This window comes from Coprinopsis cinerea (assembly GCF_000182895.1).
Source record: "Coprinopsis cinerea okayama7#130 chromosome 10 map unlocalized cont3.10, whole genome shotgun sequence".
Classification (NCBI taxonomy): domain Eukaryota; kingdom Fungi; phylum Basidiomycota; class Agaricomycetes; order Agaricales; family Psathyrellaceae; genus Coprinopsis; species Coprinopsis cinerea.
The window spans coordinates 1078412-1091770 of NW_003307535.1; the positions used below are offsets into that span (position 1 = coordinate 1078412).

At 51.3% G+C, this 13359-nt stretch overlaps 2 protein-coding genes and 1 non-coding gene across 3 annotated transcripts; 2 read left to right on the plus strand and 1 right to left on the minus strand.

Annotated features, from left to right (window-relative positions):
• Nucleotides 1–274: 274 nt before the first annotated feature.
• On the plus strand, nt 275–4376 carry CC1G_09112 (hypothetical protein; the record flags this gene model as incomplete). The annotated part of the gene is made up of 4 exons (XM_001834103.2): nt 275–587; nt 641–3108; nt 3164–3700; nt 3753–4376. The coding sequence occupies 4 exons, from the start codon at nt 275–277 to the stop codon at nt 4374–4376; spliced, it is 3942 nt and encodes a 1313-aa protein (XP_001834155.2).
• Nucleotides 4377–5354: 978 nt separating this feature from the next.
• On the plus strand, nt 5355–8005 carry CC1G_09113 (amino acid permease; the record flags this gene model as incomplete). The annotated part of the gene is made up of 19 exons (XM_001834104.2): nt 5355–5545; nt 5599–5622; nt 5676–5738; nt 5798–5892; nt 5949–5994; nt 6049–6082; nt 6135–6232; nt 6289–6339; nt 6389–6461; nt 6514–6662; nt 6714–6745; nt 6795–6823; nt 6877–6964; nt 7018–7057; nt 7107–7151; nt 7206–7293; nt 7349–7719; nt 7776–7807; nt 7873–8005. Exons 1-19 carry the CDS (start codon nt 5420–5422, stop codon nt 8003–8005), a joined length of 1617 nt encoding a protein of 538 aa, XP_001834156.2. The 5' UTR covers nt 5355–5419.
• An 808-nt stretch (nt 8006–8813) lies between these two features.
• CC1G_20187 lies at nt 8814–8887 on the minus strand. Its single transcript has one exon. It is a non-coding gene; the product is annotated as a tRNA-Ala (tRNA).
• Between the last annotated feature and the right edge of the window lie 4472 nt (nt 8888–13359).

A 13359-nucleotide genomic window follows, 5' to 3' on the forward strand; every position in this document is an offset into this window, starting at 1 on the left:
TGAAACCAGAGAACAAGGAAGCTCAAGTTGGAAAGAGAACAAGGCGCGCAATTGATTAGCGGGCGCTTGGCACCCCGCGCCAAGCATCGACAAACACGAAACGGTCACGTGTGTGACGCGCTGTTGAACGACGATTCAGTTTGGTATCTTACTCCCAAACCACAATCAACAGAGCTAATCAGGTCCTCACTAACGGCGACGACGGCGACGACGAAGCTGGTTCAAATTTGAACCTAGACAACGCCCACGACTCTCGACCTCGACCTCGACAACGATGTGGTCGAAGATAACCCACGCACTCAGGCCACGACAAGCCCAGGAAAGCTCCCAATCTCAGGGAGAGGTTCTGAGCAAGGTGTTTGAACAGCACCCAAATCTATCCGTCTTCAACCCCAACGACCCCAACGCCAACACAAGTTCGAACCCAAGTCCCCCGCCTTCTCCGTCGAAAGGTGGCAAGCGAACAGTGCTCAAGCGAATTTCGAAATTACCACCGAAAGAGGACAACGAGAACGCGAAGACGGCTGGTTCATTGCGACTGACGAAGAAATCTCGACCTCCATTACATTTTAACACAGTTGGAAGCAGTAAGGAAGCGCATTTTCATGGCCTGTGACGATGTTGACCCAAATGGCTTCAGATTCGCAGCTGTCACTTCCAGTTGATTCTCATGACGATCTATCATCCTCTGCCGACATTTCGCGCCGCGCCTCCTTTGACATGTTAAAATCAAGCACCGACTCTAACAAGGCCTCGTCAAGCAAGAGCCGAACTTCGATCGACGTTTTGCGCCGGCCGTCGCTCGACCTCCTCCGCAACGAACCCTCCCAAGACGGCGGACTTCTTCCATCACCGGCTCTCGAAGAGCGTCCTGCACCTATGACGCCCGGCTTCAATGACAGAATGGGTTCGGTTAGGTCGATTCTGCGCGACCCTAAAACTCCGGGTACTGGGCAGAATGTACGCTTTTTCTCTCGTGATGCCTACAAGGTCATCAGTCCAGAGCAATCAATGGACACCGAAGACCACTTTTTTGCACCTCCCCCACCGCCCAAAGACGATACCCCGTCCTTCTTGGAACGACTACACCAAACCAGCCCCGATGGCACAAGTACGCCGGCGGTGTTCCGAAACGGCCACAACAAATCCCACTCGAAATCATCGCGACCATCAGTGTCCGAGGTTTTCTCACCTCTCACCAATACTGCGCCGCTTCTTGAACCGCCTTCCCAGGATGGCGAACAGTCGATGTCGCTTGCTAGTCCCGTGCCTGCCAGTAAATCGGGAGACCTATTTGAGGTTTCCCAGTCTCTGAACCTCCCTCCTTTCAATCCCCCCGGACTCGACTTTGACGTGCATTCCCCTCTTTTCGATCAATCCATCGAGCTGGACACCTCCTTTGACACCTCCGATGTTCAACCATCCGTTGATGGCGGTCGCGCCCAGTTGACTTCCACGCCGTTCAGGTCCAGTGATGGAAGCAAGGGAAAGGAGCGGGAGAATACCGAAGAGCAAGACGCCACAAATCCCATCAAACCCGACATCAGCTCGACCAACCAAGTCCCTCTACCCACCACGGAACCTGATGAATCAATCTTCCACGCGAAAGATGTTCCTCCCCGCCTTCCCACCCCGCTCCATGACCGCTCCCAGTCTTTCACTATGGGTCAAACCGTCTTCTACTCGATGGGCGACGAGGATTCGCGCCGCTCGTCCAAGGGTTCACCCGCGTATGCTTCTAGCGACCTCAAGGATATGTCTTTCTCCAGCTCCTCTACATCGTCCAAACGTGAATCCTTCACTTCCGCCACCAAATCGAGGGCACGAGCGATTAGCGACACAGTACTTCAGAACATGCTCCGCTCCACAAAATCTCCACCCGAAGCTGATATTAATGACGAGTCGAGTGACAACCTTGTTGTTTACGCGCCTCCGGTCGCGGAGCCCGATCCCTTCAGCGCTCACGCGTCGACGTATTACACGCCGCAAGTCATGATCCCTGTCACCCCTCCGCAACATTCGAAGCAGCATGTCCGCAAGACCTCTAAGGAGGAAAGCCTCATCTACTCTCTGCAGACCCAACTGGCCATCCAAAACGACCTGTGTCAGCAGTATGAGATCGACCTTCGGGCCCGGGATGAGATGGTCAACACACTCACTCAGAAGCTCAGCGACGTGGAGAAGGAGGACAACAAACGGCGCGCCACGTTACGGAACTGGAAAAAGAAAGTACAGGAGTTGGAGCGTGCGTGTCGTCAATTGGAGGAGGAGGTCGACAGTTCTCGGCAAATGAGTTTCGAGCGAAGTGTGATGGACGAAGCGAGCGGTGAGGCCCTCCGGATGCTCCACCGCCAAATCGCTGCTCTCGAGAGGGACAGGGCTGATCAGCTGAAACGGGAGGAAATGTTGAAGGAGGAGATCGCGCATCTGGAGACTTTGGTGAAAGACCGAAGCGAGGATGTCAGCCACTTGAAGGAGATGCTGTGGAATAGGGACGAAAGTGAGAGGGAGCTGCAGGTTGGACTTCGGGAGGCGAAGGAGCAGATGGATCAATTGGGCAACGTGAGCTTGGCTGTTATCGATGAGGACGAACTGAAGAGGCTCATGGAGGAGAAGCAGCAGGCTACCGAGGACGAGAGGGCTCGTCACCGCGTGGCCGAGCTCACTTGGCAACAGGAGAAGGAGGAGTTGACGATGAAGATCGAGAGCTTAGAAGTTGAGAAGGCAGCTTGCGAGGAGGAGGTCGAGAAGGTGAAATCGCAGCTGAAGGCCCGTGACGACGAGTTCGCCGTTCTCAAGTCCGAGTTGGAGGCGCAGTGGTCGAACACCGAAAGCATGTCCAGCCAAATCGACACCCTTATGCGGGAAAAGCATGAGGTCGAGTCTGAGAAGGATCAACTGCAGAAGACTTTGGCAGAGCTGGAAGCCAGGATCGACAGCATGTCGATGGACTACAACGACCTTGTGAACAAGAACGCTCAGCTCGAATCGGACTTGCAGGACGCCTTCAACAAGAACAACGACGCTGAGATGGACTATGATGATGTCGTCAACAGGAACTCTGAGTTGGAGAGCCAAGTGAGCGAACTTCAAGAAGATCACCAAAAGGTGAAGTGTTGTTCTGGGATTCGTTTGAATCCAAACTCTAACCCTAATTCCCTAGATGGAGCGTGACCTTGGAGAGTCTGAAGCCCGTGTCGAGCAACTTAACAGGCGCATCTCTTTGCTCGAAGAAGAGGTTCAGCTCAACAAGGACATCGTTTCGCGCACGCAAGAAACCATCCGCAAACGCGACGCAGAAATCGAGGAGTACAGCAACCGCGTTGCCGAGCAGGTGGCCGAATCGGAAAGGCTCCAGGAGGAACTCAGTACCATGCGACGCGAATACAACCGGCTCCTCGACGAGCAGTCTCGCGCGGACCACAGCATGTCTAATCAAGAAATCGAGAACAGCAAGCGCATCGAGCAACTCATCAAGCAGAAGGCGGAGGTCGACGTCGAATTGGACGCTTCGCGTGACAAGATTGCTGCGTTGCAGGACGAGGTTGAGCGTTTGCGCCGCCAGGTACACACCTTGAAGCAGGATAGCGCCGATAATGAAGTCGAGGTCGGCCGCCTTAGGAAGCAGCACGCCGCCGATAAGGAAGACATCATGGGCCTGAATATGGCTTTGGATGCCAAGCAGCAAGAACTGGAATTGGTGAGGCGATCTCAGTTTTATTCTGAAGCCCTTCCTGACTTCCTTTCTACAGATTAAACGACAGTTGGGAGTACGAGGGACGGCAGGTGCGACTCCCGCCCAATCTGCATCTGCAACCAGAACCCATCGACGAGACTCCTCCGTCTTCTCCGCGACGCCCATTTCTCGACCGCAATCGGCACTTTCTGACAGTGCTGAGAGTGCATCCGCTGTCAGGCCCCGCAAACGCTCTTCCGAACGTCCGCCATCCTCCGCCTCAGCGACGCGGCCATCAACTGCACTGGGACGAAGCACAAGAATAAACACTGCCACGAAGTCTAGTAGCGCGGGTTCAATGGGACCCCCTGCTTCTGTCACCAAGCCCCGCTCGTCCGTCTCTTCGTCGGCTGCGACACCCAAACCTCTCGGACGATCGAGTTCAATGAAACCATCGTCTACCGCTACCTCGCCAACGAGCACGCCTATCCCACACAGGAGGGTCTCTTCTGCTGTTGTTGCAATTGAGCAACGGGCTTCCGGTTCGACCGTGGCGTCCAAAGGCGCTCTATCGAGGATGGGCAGGGTGACTAGCCCGGTCTCAAGTGTACCCGAGGTGGCCGAGAAGGAGAATGTCGACGATTCGCTCGGCATGACGCCAACGTTGAGTTCTCGGAGACGGGTCGCTGTGCCTACCTAAGTCGTCGACCGTTCTTCAAGTTATGTTTTTCTCTTGGACTTTTGGGCTTGTATGATTCGATTCATTCCTCATCATCTTGCACGACCATCATGGTTACTAAGACCCGTATAGTTTACGGACTCCAGAACTCACCCATCTTGCAGCACATCCCGATACTTGCTATTGTTATTTCTCGCTGTCGTCCTCGCTTTCGTTCGTAGAAGTTGTATCTATGCTTTCGTCGCTATCTTCGCTGTCGTAGTATGTGTCGTTTATCGCAAAAGTAATAATCGTCGACATTTGTATGCCCTATGATATACCAATCTCATTTTTCTTTCTTCCATCTCTTTCTCCAGGTTTCTTCGATGACGTTGCAGGAGTCTGGTCTGGACTCTTGGGGAGGTGAAGTGCCTTTCTTGGCGGGATGGTTACCCCTTTTCAATGTTATCTCCGGGAGCGCCGGCCAATCGCCTTGGCGTTTTTTCAGAACTCCTCCATTCTGCAGGAGCAGGATTTTGCAAGGAACTGAAAGAAAAAAATGTCAAAAGAAGGGGATTCGGGTCAAGGATCCGGTCTATGACTTGCCGTCCTCTGTGTATTCAAACTACCATATGGTAGGTGAGATATAGACGGACTTGCACGTTTTTTCGCCTGGCGGTAGTCTTAATCCCCTGTCGCAGTTCGCTTTCCATTGGTAAAAAGATTAGGATTGTAGGAGTCGGGGATTCACGTCATAGGAAACACTCTAGGGGATGAAATATGTATGGCAAATTCGTAGAGTGGTAGGAGAGCTGTCAAATTGGTCCGTACACATTGGCTGTTTTGATCGCGGTTCAGGGTGGATACGGAGTTCGGGGAGACCATTTCATATGGATTCCGTCAGACCCATGTGCTTTTTTATCTTCTGTTCTTTTGGTGGAATAGACTCCGACGCTCTCTTCTTAATCGTCGTGTGAGCTCTGTCCCTTGGGCGTTCCTCTGCTTTAACTACGTCGGTCACCACTCTGCCCGTAGAAGAGTACGACTTTCGACCCCGCCGAAGCCTTCCCCTCTGCGCCGCAACCATGTCGCTTGACGAAAAGAAGCACGTCTCCACGTCCACCCTTGAGACGATGGACGACGATGATAAGGAGCTCCTCGCCATGGGTTACAAGCCCTCGTTCAAGCGCGAGTTTACGAATCTGGCCACAGTGAGTTTAATTCTTGACAACCCAGTCGACCTTTGCTCATCGTTGGTCTACAGATTAGTTTCGCGTTCAGTATCATGGTTCGTCGCCGTCTGTTTACTCGCCAAAGAGCGCCGGACTGATAATGAAGTAGGGTCTTTGCTCCAGTATCTCCACGACGTTCAACACCCCCTTGCTCACCGGAGGTCCTGCCAGTGTAAGCCCATTCATGCAGTGTGCTTCTTCTGGAGCGTTTGCCTCATTCGTGGTCAACAGGTTACCTGGTGTTGGATTCTTGGAGCATGTCTGTGCTTCGCTCTTGGTGCCAGTATCGCAGAGATTGTCAGCGCGTTCCCCACTTGTGGTGGATTGTAAGTCGTGTGCCAGATAACACGGTCGTGATGTCATTGACCGTCGTCTCTCACAGGTACACCGCCTCCGCACAATTGACGCCCAAGAAGTACCGAGCCTCAGTTCGTTCTCGCGCATCCTTCACGGCGGAGCTCTTGTTCATTTAACGTTTTTAGGTTGGCTGGCTTGTAGGGTGGCTCAATATTCTTGGTATGTGCGATCTAGCTACCTTCAACCGAGCCGGGCTGACTTTCGATCGCAGGCCAAATTGCAGGTATCTCCTCGACTGAGTTCGGTCTGTCAAACATGATCCTTGCAGCGGTCAACATTGGAACTGACGGTGCCTTTGAGATCACCTCGGTATGTGCAGTTCTTTGTACACAGTCCGCCAAGAGATACTCAATTTTGACCTCCAGGGCAAAGTCGTGGGTCTCTTCGCGGGTCTTATGGTCGTCCACGGTTTGCTGGTACGTGGGGATTCCCTTCGAGTTAGACCCCAAGCTCACGAATATTCAGAATTCCATGGCGACCAAATACTTGGCTCATCTCACCAAGTACTTTGTCTTCGTCAACCTGGGAACCACTTTCGGTAAGGACGTCGATCAACGCAATCAAGTTCCTATTGATGACATCCCGGACAGTTATCATCATCGTTTTGCTTGCGAAGACCCCTCGTTCTGAGATGCACCCTGCTAGCTATGTCTTCGGTTCCGATGGTATTGTTAACCAAACTGGAGGGTGGAACACAGGCCTTGCTTTCCTCCTTGGTCTCCTCTCCGTTCAGTGGACGGTACGTAAGGCATTTGCTCTCATCCGGATGCCGAGCTGACACTTCCTTTAGATGACTGACTATGATGCCACTGCTCATATCTCGTAAGATTTGTCACCTCCCTACCTCCCATCTTCGCTAACTGGTGTCCAGTGAGGAAGTCAAGCGAGCGGCGTATGCAGGTAGGTATACCTTCCCCTTTTGCTTGGAAATCCGCTAAATCCGTGTCCGACAGCTCCCTCTGCCATTTTCATTGCTGTTGTTGGCACTGGTTTGATTGGCTGGTTGTTCAACATCATTATCGTCCTCTGCTCCGGTCCTCTGTAAGTGTCTCTCCATGGGAATGTTTAGTCAATGTTTAACCAAGTCATTACAGTGCTGAACTCCCGGGCCCCTCTGGCAATGCTGTGCTTACCGTAAGTGCGATTACCATGAAATACGGGCGAGGATTTGACATTAGTGCAGATCTTGTTCAACCGAGTTGGTAAGGGAGGTGCGCTGGCTATTTGGGTGCGTGCTAGTTCAACTAAGCAGACAGAGTTCGTTGTGCTGACAGATCTTCAGGTATTTGTTTGCTTGACTGCGTTCTTCGTCGTCCAAACTGCCTTACAAGCTGCCTCACGAACTGTTTACGCTTTCAGCCGCGATCACGGTCAGTGACCAAAGCTCATTTGTTTCAATACATTCGCCTTGACACCATTTTCTAGGGTTGCCTGACGCTGGTTTCTTTGGAAAGAACAACAAGCGGACTCACACTCCTCTTCGCGCTATCTGGCTCACCACTTTTATCTGCATCCTGCCTGGCTTCTTGGCTCTTGCGTCTCCCGTCGCTGCGAATGCCATCTTCTCGCTTACTGCCATTGGACTTGACCTCAGCTACCTTCCTCCTATCATCTGCCGACGTATCTTCGCCAATCACCCCGAGGTTATGTTCAAGCCAGGTCCTTTCTATATGGGAGACGGCTTCCTGGGTTGGTTCTGCAATGTGGCTTGCGTCTTGTGGACACTCTTCATTTGCGTTATCTTCTCGTTGCCCACGGTCCTCCCTGTCACCTCCGAAAACATGAACTATGCATCAGTGAGTTCCTCGCATTGACCTCACCTCTGCGAGACTGACACACTCGGACTCCACAGGTTATCACTGCTTGCGTTATTATCCTCGCATAGTGAGCTCGAGACCCCGCACATGGAAGGTTGCACAATTACTGAATGTTTCTTTTCGCTTTCACAGCGCTTGGTACTTCGCTGGGGCCCGCCGCCACTATGTCGGCCCGCAATCCAATATTAACGACAGCAGCGTCGACATGATCAAACAAGATACAGAAACGAAGAAGGTTTCTGACGACGAGGGGAGCAATTCATGATGCATGAGGCGCGGCATCCTCATCCGCTGTCCTCACGATCCACAACGGCTTTCGTCCACCGGGCGGCAGTCGATTTCAAAAGTGCGATATCTACGTATCTGTATTGCTGTAACTCTTAATACCCATGTATGTTACTACCCCTTACGACTGTACTGACGCCTATATTATTCACGAATTCACGGCCATATTGACACCGGTCAGGAGCCTCTTCCAAGGGTCCTACCCCTCAGTCACACGATACTTGCCTCTTTGACATCGAAATGGAGGTGTCGGGCACATTGGGTAAGTGCTTATTTTTAGCGCTCATGAACTTGAGGATACTAGCTACCGTTTTCGGTTTCGTTCTGTGACGGTATCCTTCCGCAGGGCTTTCAGTGGCCTTTCCTTGATCACCAATGGCAACGACGAACCGGTTAGGAACGACAAGTGTCACGGGAGTGGGTTTCATCGAACCTTCCCAATGAAATGCCGACATACGAGGATGCTTCCTTGACCCGATTTTAAGCTCGTCTTGCCCTAAAGCGTACATTCTTCGGGATTTCATAAGAAACATAACAACATTAGCCACTCGAGACAACAGTGAGAGCCGCCCGAGATAAGTTAGCTCGTACGTGAAAAGTTATTAGGATTGGAACATCGCCATCAAAGTGTACATTGCATAAGAGAGACACCGATGCTTTTTGGACCAGTTCCAACTTATCTGCAGTATGCGAAGCGGGAAAATGGTAAATTTTAAAACACTTGCGGATACGTGTCCTGACTTTCTCCTGGTTGCACTCCATACCCAAATTCACAAAACAAAAAGGAGTGGACAAATCCGGAATTGAACCGGACACCCCCCGCATGCTAAGCGGATGTGATAACCAACTACACCATTTGCCCGTGTCATTGTCGTCAACATATGGAGTAGAGGTGGAAAATAGACGTTCAGGAAATACTGTAGGGTCAGGAATGCGGGGTCCGAAGGTCTTGTACCTGAGGAGGAGTCGAACCCCACAATTAGTGGCATTGAATGACTACGAAGCGTGTGCGTAGCCTTAAAAACGGCGCAAGATGATTTTAGTGGGAGACCTCACATTGATGTCAAAATCCCTGGAACTCTTGCTTCGAAAACAGAACCAAATCCACTTGTGGTTCTCCCGCGAAGATCGAGTCGCTGGGATAATGGGGAGCCGACGGGATGGGTGACGGTCTGCGAGTAGTAAGGAGCTCACGAGTAACTACAGACTACAATCACATCGGGTGGGAGTGTAGGACTCACAAATGAACCCCAGAACCATAGTGATGTAATACGGTGTCCAATTAAGGAGACAAACTCGTGCCAATCCATCCCGTAGATCATGGACAATCTATCCCAGTTGTGATCCTGTGATAGTGAACATGGCTTACCAGGATCTTCCCAGGTCAACTCACTAGTTACCAATGGCTCGGATGAAGCTTCCCCAAGCACCAGCATTCTATGTACTCGAAGCTGGTCGAGGCAATCCCCAGAGGGGACAATTAACAAGCAGCCACGAATGTGGACATCAGTACGAGAGCGCCGTAGATGGCGTTTGGGACATCGGGGCTTGAGACGAGGTCAGACAATAATGTAGTAGCTGACGTGGGTTTCCGCCGTCGAGGTCACGGAGAGTCGAAACCGGGTATTCGTTACGTTGGCGGAGAGTTCAGCAAAAATTTAAGCAATGTACGCCCTTCCCTGCGGATCTTGTCGCTAATGAACAACAAAAGGAGACGAGACGAACCGAGCAAAGCGGCAAATGATCCTGCGCCGTGCGCCGGGGTACCGACTCGATGACGACATCCGTTTGTATACCCCTTTCGCCACCCATGGCATTGTTTATCCCTGTCCAATTGAGTAGAGAAGTGAGAGAAGTTTGAGTCCTTCATGATCCTTGTAAGAAACCGCTGAAAAGGCGGAACGTCCAGGAAGGAGAAGCGCGCGGTTCCATAAGCGCCCAAGCGAGTCGACCAAGCCGAGCCGTCCGTCCCATTTCAATCAGACAGAATCCCTAGTAAATACGGTGGACACTAGAGGAATGGTCTGAATCAATCCTTGCTGATTGCTTGCCAAGCCTAAATCCCTCGACACTGAAAAGTGCGTCAGACTCATGTCAGGTCACGACAAGAGAGGATGCGCGATTTTAGCCGTAGGCGCCGCAAAACCCGTCACTTAGCTGGATGTAAACATAACAGACCACATAGCATGAAGCTGAACACCCTCATACATTCCCTCGAATCCCGGAGCTTGGTATTCTCAATGGACCAGCCTCGGACTACTCCATGTTCCAGTGGGATTGCCAAAGCCGCTATAGCTCTCGAGCTGGAAAGAGTCCCACAGCGAAGCCCAGGTCAGTGCCCCGATGAATAGATGCTAGATAACCTGATTATGACCAACGTGAGTCTATGCCCGAAGGAACGTTAGCTGTGTATCGCACCTATAGCCTCAGATACCATTTGTTATCGTTGATAACCCATAACTTGTTGCCCAGCACGCACTTCCTCCTTTACGGCATATTCTCATGCATAGAACGATCTTAACACCGAAGTGTACACATACCCATAATAGTAACTTTCAGCTCGACGAGCCTGTCTGCCACAAAATGTCAAGGGTATAGGGTTTATGAATCTGGGCCGTATAATCAAAGACTACGAACAACTTCCGTGCGCATCGAGAGAGGAGATCAGAGTGAATTGAATTGGGACGAACCCCCGGATAGTTGCGAGAGACTCGAGCGCAGAGATAAGACCCAGTACGAAATGAAGATGCCAATAGGTTTCATAGACAGCATATCACTGGAAAAAGCTCCCATCCAGTAAGTAGTCGGCGAAAGTAATCCAACTGTCAAAGATAACTAACCATACGTTGTTCAAAATAGCGGAAACCGTCCACCACAAGTCCCATGACGCTTCCGAGAGAAGCAGACAACCACAATCTGACTGGGCTTCGTAGGTGGGATACGACGCGGTTCAACAACGCGGTTCTGCACACCTGAGCGGCTCCCGGCTCATCCGGAAGGCGTTCTGTGTTCTCTCTGCCTCCGAAGTGTTCCACCGCATTGAAAGGAGTTCTATTTCCATCATGCTGGATCTCGTTATATTTAACGCATTGATAGCACTGAAAGCTACTGAACTTGAACCTAACTCAAGCTTCCCAAATCTCTCAGTCCACTTGGGCAATTACTCTCGCCATGAGGGTCTATCTGAGAGATTAGATGATCGACACACTTGATCGAAGGAGCAAATATTAATGATTGTACGCGGATAAACGCACTTTAGCTGAAGGTCCGTCATATCATGGAAAGACCGAACCCAGGAATTCTCTTCTTGCCAAGCAAGTCAATATGGACCCCAATTTCGACGTCAAGCAGGGTTCCGACTTCCCAATACATTCCTGCCCGGTCTGCGAGAGACGCTTTAGCTTCGCGTGGTCGTATTGGCGAATCCACCGTGCCACTGCATTGGGTTCCTCACCTCCGCGTACAACGAAAGTTGGACGTCAGCCGGTCATTCTCAGGAACAGCTATGTGTTCTTCGCTTCGCATTTCCGCAGAGGGGCCGCTTCCTGTAATACCCTGAACTTGGATCAGCAACATACTCCATCTGAGGATCAAGAACGATGTACCCGGTAGTAATAAGGCGCCCATCTCAGTAGTAGGCGACAACTGAATGACATGATGATGATTCATATCTCGTTTGTATGTCGCCACCTATCTCTTCCAAGAAGTGGTGCTCTGACAGACACACGAGGCTCGAGTAGCGTAAAGGAGAGATGAGGATGGAAGGCGAATAATTGTGCGCGTTCTAAAAGCACCATGCTGTGATATGGACATACCAAGGTTATTCCAATTTGGTCTATCGACTATTCATAGTGCAGCGCATATCTGGTCTAGAGAGAGTGAGCTATCAGTCCTTGAGCTCACCATTGACGCACCTTTCTCTACGACAAGGCTTGGACCCAGGTTCTGGCCCATTCTACACGGGGAATCGCTGAACTTCAATGGCCCCTGGTATAGCACAATCGCACAGCTTGCTCAAGACGGTGGTGGAACTGCGAGTTCGAACTTCGACCTTTCCTCACAAGAGAGAGGCTGGACCGGGCGTTCCCTGGATTAGAAAGACAGAACCCATAGCCCTACGCTCAAGGTTCATCAAAGCCGATTCTTCTTCCCAAGTCCTTGGGTGGCCATACTTGTCAAAAAATACCCATCAGCCTGGTCCCTCGTGTCGTACCCATGGGAGAGACTTACATTTGCCCTGTTGGAGCACATCAAGCCTTAATGAATACCTGCTTCTGCGAGACATGGTGCGGAAACTGGGGAAACATGACGAAGTACCTGAAAGCGGTCACGGATGAATTTGGAAGTTTGCGATTGTGCGGAGCACGCTACTTACGTTACGTGTCGTAGGAGCGCGTCGCTGTAATACATCCTCCACATAGACTGCCCATCCGTTCCTCTTCACATCGGATTTTCACTCTTCACATTTACCGAAGTCTTCAAGACGGATGAGAGGCCCTTGAATCGACTCCCATTCGAGCCGATGAGAATTTCTCGAAACTTCGGGCTTCGGATTCGAACTTGTCTGGTCCCGATTCCTGGTACGTAGCAAACCTCGTCAGCCAGCACCTGCTCACTGTCTACTGCGGGCAAGAGAGGACCCACCTACCTGCAAGATTCCCGGTCATTCGCCCCGGTGGAAGGCTCCATCGCAGAATTAGGGATCTGCAACTCCAGGTATTATTCTTCTCCCACACGGTGATTGAATCAGAGGTCCGACTATAATATCCTTGCGAACATTGGAATCAGCGGCGGAGTTCCATCTCCAACGCACCTATTGACCTCTCCTATTGGGTATGGGTCCATGGGGCGAACGTTGATTCTTTCTGATGATGGACAGAAAACGTGTCTGGACAGAGAGCAGCCTTGTGGACAGTTTATGAGCTGGGAACATCAGTCCACAACAAAACTAATGGCGAAACAGTGGGAACCCTTACCAGGAATTCGTGCACCGTGCTCCAGTATTCACAGGAAAACCCCTTGACAGAGGGACAGAGCCCCGGAAAAGAATTGTAATTTTTTCTTCTAATGCCACTTCGAATGGTGTTGTTGCCTATCTTGCTGGACTTCTCGACGATCGGGCAACAGGAAACTTCTTCCGATATCGCAGGGGAGTTGTACCTCCATGGACATTGGAGACACATTGATGAACATACGTACCGAGCTCTCGTGTAACGAAGAAGCCCCTTGTGTTCGAATTCCATTGAATGAGCTGATCAGCCATTCATACTGCCAGTTTTGCGTTCGGTTGATAGTGGTGTTCTTGCAAGAGCGCCTGCTCGCCAACTGTTGAGT